At 32.5% G+C, this 8,320-nt stretch overlaps 1 protein-coding gene and 1 non-coding gene across 4 annotated transcripts; one reads left to right on the top strand and one right to left on the bottom strand.

The window, feature by feature from the left end:
- Nucleotides 1-2,533: 2,533 nt before the first annotated feature.
- LOC139853159 (transcription factor E2FC-like) lies at nucleotides 2,534-7,026 on the top strand. Of its 3 annotated transcripts, XM_071842537.1 has the most exons (14): nucleotides 2,534-2,643; nucleotides 2,837-3,906; nucleotides 4,388-4,559; nucleotides 4,643-4,693; nucleotides 4,819-4,904; nucleotides 5,045-5,133; nucleotides 5,209-5,263; nucleotides 5,341-5,393; nucleotides 5,486-5,536; nucleotides 5,701-5,749; nucleotides 5,842-5,907; nucleotides 5,996-6,072; nucleotides 6,335-6,488; nucleotides 6,689-7,026. In XM_071842537.1, the coding sequence occupies exons 2-14, from the start codon at nucleotides 3,751-3,753 to the stop codon at nucleotides 6,761-6,763; spliced, it is 1,134 nt and encodes a 377-aa protein (XP_071698638.1). In that variant the 5' UTR covers nucleotides 2,534-2,643; nucleotides 2,837-3,750; the 3' UTR covers nucleotides 6,764-7,026. The 3 variants fall into 3 exon arrangements, with proteins under 3 accessions (XP_071698638.1, XP_071698639.1, XP_071698637.1); XM_071842538.1 differs by lacking the exon at nucleotides 2,534-2,643 and having other exon boundaries at nucleotides 2,657-3,232; XM_071842536.1 differs by lacking the exon at nucleotides 2,534-2,643 and having other exon boundaries at nucleotides 2,657-3,906.
- A 671-nt stretch (nucleotides 7,027-7,697) lies between these two features.
- TRNAS-UGA (transfer RNA serine (anticodon UGA)) lies at nucleotides 7,698-7,779 on the bottom strand. The gene has a single exon. It is a non-coding gene; the product is annotated as a tRNA-Ser (tRNA).
- Between the last annotated feature and the right edge of the window lie 541 nt (nucleotides 7,780-8,320).

Genomic DNA, 8,320 nt, shown 5'->3' with positions numbered 1-8,320 from the left:
CATAAATATATAAAACGTGGACAAAATGGCTATGTCTCACAACTACGGTCACAAAACGGCTATGTGACACCATTAATACGGTACGTGAATCATATACATACATATATAGATTTTCCACTCACCTCAAAGTCTTGATGAGAGGTTTATAAGCTCGTAAATCTTCAATGTAACGTACCTATTACATTATACATAATATCAATCACAAACTCAAGTTGGTCAACCAACTCAAACTCCATTCTATAGTCATTTTGACCCATGGTGCAATCTCGACCCATTTGCACCCTTAACCCTAATATTTGGGTCAATCATAACCAAAACCCTAATCCTTAGCCAAGTTAAGTCCTAAGACGCTTTCCAATACAAGGTTTATGCATCAAACACATACATTAACCCACTTAGGACCATTTTGACCCATTTGACCATTTAAGTCAATACCCCCATTTCGGGTCATCCACTAACCCACTTAACACCCCTTTACATATATTTAAGTGTGCTAGTGATTTAACTAACTAATTTAAGCTCATAAACATAGATTAGTACTTAGAAAACCCTAGTTAGTCAACTTTGAGTCTTCATGACCCAAATTCACCCAAAAACCCCTAATTCATTAACAAATGGGTTTTTATGTGCAAATAACCCAAACCCTAACCCTTAATACAATTAAAGTAAGAAATTAGGTTTTATAACTTACCAACACAATCACCACGTAGCTAGCGACTAGATGAACGACTTTAGAACTCGCACTAAGACCCGATTCAACTTCCTTCTTCCTTTAATGGAGCTCTCTCACTCTAGAACTTCCTCTCTCTCTAGGATTTAATGGAAAGTGATAAGGTAGATGGAAATGGAGTAAAGGAGACTCCAACAACTGATTTGGGGCCTTAAAGTCGGACCCCAAAGTGATTTTACCAAATTTCCTCCAAAATATCTAATTTAAAAAGAAGGAAGAATCTGTCAGCTCGAAATGGCGCGGCGCGCCATAAGGCCGCGCGGCGCGCCAAATGCCCAGTTCAGCTTCTTTTGCCCTTTAATTATATACAACGTAAACCCCACAACTTGAATCACTTATTCACACAAGTATACTATGAAATATTTGGGTCTTACAGTTTATTCTCAGGATTGAAAGAGATCTTCCACTATGCATTTGCTCGTTTTAAAGATATTACTTGGAGTCATTCATGACATATTTCAAAAGACGTTGCATTCAATTTGTTGAGTTCAATAAAGATTACGATTAAGTAAATGACATATTAGGTCATTTATAGTTAGATATTATGAAATGGTATGAATGTTTGTCAACTTTCGATGAAATGAAAGTTTGTCTTTTAAAACGAATGCAATGTTTGTAAAATGTATCATATAGAGGTCAAATACCTCGCAATGTAATCATATGTTATTGTATTCGTCCTTATGAATTAGGACGGGTCGTCTCATTTTTAGATCTTGACACATTACTTTTTTATTCATATACACTTTTGTTTCACAAAATTAAAGTTATGTTTTTAGATTAATTTAGAGAATTGAACTTATATTATTATTATAAGTATAATATAATTAAAGATAAAATATATAAATTACAGTTATGTTACTAGATTAATTTAGAGAGAGTTAAACATATACTATTATTAGACAAAATTATCTAAATCGTCCCTGTATTTTGATCATTTTGCCCGTTTCATCCCTATATTACAAAAACTGCATTTTTCATCCTTAAATTTATAATATGGTCCCAATTTCGTCCCTAGCTTAACATTTCGTTAAGTAGTACGTTAAGTGAATGCATGTGTCAGCCACGTGACTTACTACCGTCCAAACGATTCGTTAAATACCATCACATGAGTAACACGTGATGGGTATTTTCGTCATTTTAATATAAATCCAGCCTTTAATACATTTGAGATGTGTTGGTGCTCATCATCTTCAACATCCACATTCATCTTTACTATCCAAAATCATAAACCCTAATTTTAATCCATAACCCAATTAGATTAAAAACTCAAATATGATTCACACATTTCTATTATCATTTGAAGAAAAAAACAGGCCTGAAAAATCCAACAAAACGTTTTTTTTTTTTTTTTGTTCGCTTGAACCCTTTTGGGTAAAATCCCTCCCAAATTTATTTTACGGATCTAAGAATGTAAAGTAGATAGATTTGGGGATCTTTGTTATTAGAGTTGTTGGGGATTTTCTTTCACATGATACCATCTATCCATAGTTTCTATTAAAATGCTAAAATGATGATGTCATTATTAAGCTAAATTCTTTGTTAAGAAAAAATTAAAAATCAAAAATCAAAAGAAAAAAATTTAGGTCACTTAGACGATGTCATTAATTCTAAATATTTTATAATTAAAAAAATTGTATTTATAGTAACTAACTTGATGATGTCATTAAAATAATTAATTATTTCAAATAAAATTATAAACATATCATTAAACTGATTCGTTTAAATAACTATGATTTCACGGGTGATTTCACTCGTATCTATCTTTATCTCTACATCTTTTCCATTTTAATTCTAACAGAAACAAATCATCCAAACCCTAGCAAGATCTGTAAATCATCATCTCCGATCTCAACTCCGATATGCTCTCCATCTCCGTTCTCGATTCCGATGTGAAGTGACGTACTTTCAAATTCGTATATGAATTCGTATATGAATTTTGTATATGTAATTGAAGTGATGTACTTTCAAATTCGTATATGAATTCTGTTCTTGTTTAACAAATCGTTAGTGGATATGTGTTATTGTTTAACAATTAGTAATGATAGTTACTCAAGTATATAATTTTGTTTTGTTCAAGTTTGTAATTGTAATTTTGTTTATGTTTAGATGTGGGTGGATTAACATAAGTTTGAAATTGGAGAGAAATGGAAAAGCTTAAAGAAGATGGGTTTTGTTTTTTACGTGAACTTCAATTTTGTTTGATGTTTAGAAACTTGATTGAAGTAATGGGTTTTGTTTTCTTTGGATGTTAGCTCTATAAATTAACAGAAGTTGGGTAAATTTTGGTTTTGTAATCATCCAAGTTTATAGGTGTTGTAATTGTCAAGGTTTTGATTTGATTATGGGTTCTCTTCTGAAATTGTTAACTGGGTTCATAAAATTTTTTTAGGTGTTAACTGGGTTCGGGAAGGGTGAGAAGCAGACATGAAGTGTGGGAAGCGGTCATGAATCTTACAAATCAAAAGTGCAACTTTGATGATGATTTTTGATTATTTACAAAGAGTACTCTAAACTCTCAATATAATCATATTTTACCCTATTTAACGGACAATTAACTTTCACTAAGGTGAGGATGAAATTGGGACCTGATAATGCATTTAAGGATAAATTTGCAGGAAATAAAATATATGGATGAAAATGAATAAAATGAGAAAACACAGGGACGAAATGAACAATTTTGTCTTATTATTTATTATTATATTATAATTAAGGATATTATTATTATGTTATTACTAGTTACTAGATTAATTTAGGTGTACATGGGTGTTTGAGGTTATATAGCATATTTTATTTATTTGTATTTATTTATTTATTTATTTATTTATTCCATCTGTTTCTCTCTCTGTAAATCCCGCCTCGTTCCCTAAACCCTTCTTCCCGCTTTTCCCAAACCCTCATTGCCGTCCTTTTTTCTATATTTCATTATTAATTATTATTTTATTCTGTACGTACAAACGCATACACAAATTTCTTTATACACTCACATTAGCGGCGGTGGTGAGCTCCGGCGAGCGAGGTCAATGTCGGTTGCTAGTGGTAGTGACGACGTCAATAATAATACTTTATCAGTTAAAAGAGCCCTAGCCAGAATGCATGTACAACCTCAAATTGGTTTATGCAATCCTCTTTTTACGATTCCTATTTCTAATCAAAATTATCCTCCACATTTTTTATTAGTGAGTTCAATTCATTCCTCTCTATAAAATTAGTATTATTTATACAGATACTTATACGGAGTAAATAATTTTATATTTATGGATGTTTATCAGTGTATGCTGTAAGGTGATTTGTGATATTGTTTTTGTTAATATTATTTTTGTATGAAATTTGTTGATCCACATTGTGCGTTTTTATCTCAACAGTAAATGCACATTGATTAGTCTGTTTGTGCGCATTTATTGGAGGCGGGCACGTTTAGGATTTAGATAAGAGTTTGAAATATTTGACTGATTATTTTGAGGATTAATTGCTGTATGAATTGTTTAATACACATTGATTATTGAAAGAATTAGGAAGTCTGTTTATTTTTTTTTTCATGTTCTATTTTTTTTATTTGTATATGCCCTTATCTTTTAGCAGTATGTTTCTATAATTAATATAAGTAATGCTATGATTGTCATCCGTATATTAATTTCAGTTTCATGCTTTACAAAACAGCCAAATCAAACCATAAAAACTGAGCCGTTCGATACAAATCCATTTCTACAAGGATGCTTTAAAACTGGAGTAGTGGATACTTCTTCGATTGTACCACCGTGTGGCGTTGACAAGAGAAATACGAAATCGGAAGCCTCTAAGAAAGCAAAATCTGAAAATCATACAAATGCTGGTGATATACTAGTTAACATTTGTTGTTTACAATTACATATGTTAAATCTGTTCTCAATTTAGTCTGGCCTACTTTTATTGCAGTCTCCGTTGATCTCAACTTACCCGGTGCTTGTCGCTATGATAGTTCTCTTGGTGAGTTTATAATACTTAATAATCCAAACGTTTTGGTTAGATATATTGATTATGTGCAAGTGTAACGTTGTTGAAATTGTGATGGTTATAATTTACTAATGAAAAGTCTGTTATATTGTTTACAGGACTCCTCACAAAGAAGTTCATTAAATTGTTGAACGAGAACCAGGATGGTACTATTGATCTTAACAAGGCCGCAGTTACATTAAAAGTATGATCTGTTGCATGTTGTGACTCATTTATAATTGAATGATAACAAATTTTACCTCTGCAATAGATTTAGTTATATTTACTCAACAAGGTATTTTTACTGCATTATGAGATCTTTCTAAAAATTTTATTTTTGTGCAGGTACAAAAGAGGAGAATTTATGATATCACTAACGTTCTTGAAGGAATAGGACTTGTAGAAAAAGCTTCAAAGAATCACATACGATGGAAGTAAGTAATTGAGTGAGATGTTCTATGTATGTGTGCTTATGCTCACTTACTAACACATGGACCTTTCTTTAACAGGGGAGATAAGATATCATCACGACAAAGCCTGGATAATAACGCTAAAAGATTAAAGGTATGTGTTGCAGTTTAGTAATGAAATGCCTGTTGAATTATCCAAATGCTAAAATCCTGCCTCATTTTTCATAACAGGCCGAGGTTGAACATTTGCGTGCGGAAGAATCTAGGCTTGAAGAGTGCATAAGGTTTGGTTTTTTGCAATTTAAAATGGGAAGGTCAAAATGGGTTGGGTTCAGGATGGCATGTTAATACTTTGTCTATCTGAATAATCATTCAGGGAAACACAAGAGCGCCTGAACAATCTGGAATCTGATCGTGATAGTCAAAAGTATGTCCTACTTCATCTTAATGTTGGTTACATTTTACAAGTCTTACAATACAATGTGACTGTGTTTTGATTGATTAACTCTTTGGACCGTTGCACGTAGTCGTTTCTTGCAAGAAAAAAAATAGACTTGAGTAATATTCCGTGTTGCTTGATTCCTTTTTCAGGCATTTGTACTTGACAGGAGAAGACTTTAGTAATATTCCATGTTTCAAGGTTTAGTTTACTGGTTTTGATGGTTTAAAACTATTTTCAGTTTATTATTGATTTATTTACTTTTTACTTTTTTTTTTTTATGTTGTGTGTAGAATCAGACTCTGATTGCAGTAAGAGCACCTCACGGTAGTTCCATTGAAGTTCCCGACCCTGATCAGGTGAGTAGCATAAGACGAAACATAGATTTTGTTTTCTTTCTTTATTATGAATTATTTCAATTTCAATCTTAGAGTGTTGACCATGCAGGATAGTGATTTCTCTCAAAAGCAATATAATCTCATTGTTAGAAGCCATACAGGTCCAGTTAATCTATATCTTGTAAGGTAATGCGTTTCGTATGGCACATCGTGAGTTATAACCATCGCGTTTAAATAAACTGTGCATTGAAGGTTAATAAGATGGATCCTTAATACCTTATAAAAGGATCTAAATAAAATTTACAGTTTTAAAGGATTTGAACACTGTCACACTCTCTGTTAAAGAAAAATCAACAAAACAGATCCTTGCCATTTTTTTGGCTCAATTCTCGATTCTAGATTGAAAAAAAAAAGTGCATTACAACATCTGATGTGTGTTTTGTTTTAGTAAACCGGGGGAGCAGACAAACTCATTGAATGAAATGGGTCGAGAAGGTGTCAACTCGGTCAACTCCTCAGAGCAACAAACAAATTCAGATTCACTAACCTCTGTTGACTCTCAGCTATTCGGGATTCAGAGAATAATCCCATCACAAAATGACGTAAGTTCACTTTTCAGTATATCTAATAAGTTGAAGGTTTTAACGAGATTCGTTTTTAGCTAAAGGATTTTACTAGGCCTGTTTTAGATAAAATGCATCTAATTCCACCCATTGATAATCATATGGGTCGACTTTGTGACCTCTACTACAAGAAATTCTTCTGGATTTGCATGATTCACACTTTGGGTTTTTGGTTGCAGGTTGCTCATGATTACTGGTTCGGGTCAAATCCAGAGGTCAGCGCTACTGAATTATGGGATTTGAATTTACCATAATAACATACATATAATTGTTATGACTCAAAATGTTAGAACTAGTTTTATAGCAGGTTTTACAGGTAACAGAAAAGGAAATATGACGAGTAAATGACAATTTTTGTTTCTGTTAATAAGATTGTTAAAACAGATTTGAGCAGTAAAGAAAGGTTGTAGCTGTTTGGCAACCATTTATCGTAACCTTGTATCCAAAAGACGGTAGATGGTTAGATTTACTATAGAAATAAAATGATCTAAGTATTATTATTTTCATTTTCTCATAATAAATGACAAATTACTTTGTCCATAGATTTGATAGAATTTTTGAGTTTGAATCCATCAATTATAAAATCTTTCTTCGTTGTGGGATAAACGTGAATGTTGCGATTTCCATGGGCTGAAGAAATACAAGTTTGTTTCCTTAGAAGCTACAGCAGGATCTGTGTACAGTATATATTACTAGCAAGCCTTTAACTATCGTTACGTATTACGTAATTAGTACATAAAGGTAAATGAAGGGTGTATGCCTGATTGGTATTTGTTGTCCTGCTATTTTAGAATATATTTTCCCTTACTAACAAGTAATAAAGTGAAAAAAAAAAAAAAATATATATATTTTCCCTTACTAACAAGTATTTGTTGTCCTGCTATATATTTTCCCGGGTTACCAGGAGGGCTAGTATTTTTAGGCAACATAACCGGATTAATTCTTGAACTTTTTCAAACCATTTCTTGGCCACAACAAGATTTGAACCTGAAACCTCGCGCAAAGATTTCAAGGCCTCTTGCAAAAATATTGAAAACCACAAACATGTCACATTGATCAATCCAGCATGGCAGTAAAAGGTTAATACTGAAGTCTGAAATTGTATATTACTCCGTAGTAAATATTCTTATTGGTTAGTTCTAGCTTTCATATATACAAAGTAAAAGAGAAAAGGGTCAAAAAGGAGAACGTCGACAGCAGGGTTCGAACCTGCGCGGGCGAAGCCCAACAGATTTCAAGTCTGTCTCCTTAACCACTCGGACATATCGACTTTGATATTGTTCTTCATATTTCTATATATTTATATATGGTATTGATTCACATAAACGCATACACATATTATCAAATGATTAGACAATAATAATTGAAAGTAAATCGAATAATTTAATTATATTTAATAATTATCTTTTGGAGATGAATAATTGTTTTGTGTAAAAAAGTATAATTATTTAAAGAACTCAACAATCACACAGTAATTGTCTAATTAGCGCTGCACTTTGCTGCACTAATCTTAAAACATTTTTCTTTACCTGTAAATATACATAAAATAAACATAATAATATTATTTTTTAGACGGCTTATTTCGGCATCGAATACTCTCATTTGCAACTCACTCACGCGTTAGGAGGAAACTTTTCACACACCATCGCCGCATACCCGGCGTTGGATTAAACCGAGTGTCTTGGGACATACACCCTTATCACAACAACACTCTTGAGAAAACCTTCCCCTTTGAGATTTGAACCCTCGCCAATTAAAGGACAAGGAACCCAAAGGCTTCGTAGTTCGTACCACTCAAGCAACTAGGCTGG

This window comes from Rutidosis leptorrhynchoides, chromosome 6 (genome assembly GCF_046630445.1).
Source record: "Rutidosis leptorrhynchoides isolate AG116_Rl617_1_P2 chromosome 6, CSIRO_AGI_Rlap_v1, whole genome shotgun sequence".
NCBI classification, from domain to species: domain Eukaryota; kingdom Viridiplantae; phylum Streptophyta; class Magnoliopsida; order Asterales; family Asteraceae; genus Rutidosis; species Rutidosis leptorrhynchoides.
This window is presented reverse-complemented; position numbering and strand designations above follow the sequence as displayed.

Excerpts from the sequence above, each read along its gene's own strand:
- LOC139853159 (XM_071842537.1), top strand. The coding sequence starts at position 3,751 with ATGTCGGTTGCTAGTGGTAGTGACGACGTCAATAATAATACTTTATCA. Across the intron at positions 5,134-5,208 it reads AAGAATCACATACGATGGAA|GGGAGATAAGATATCATCAC; the intron begins GTAAGTAATTGA and ends TTTCTTTAACAG. Across the intron at positions 6,489-6,688 it reads TAATCCCATCACAAAATGAC|GTTGCTCATGATTACTGGTT; the intron begins GTAAGTTCACTT and ends TTTTGGTTGCAG.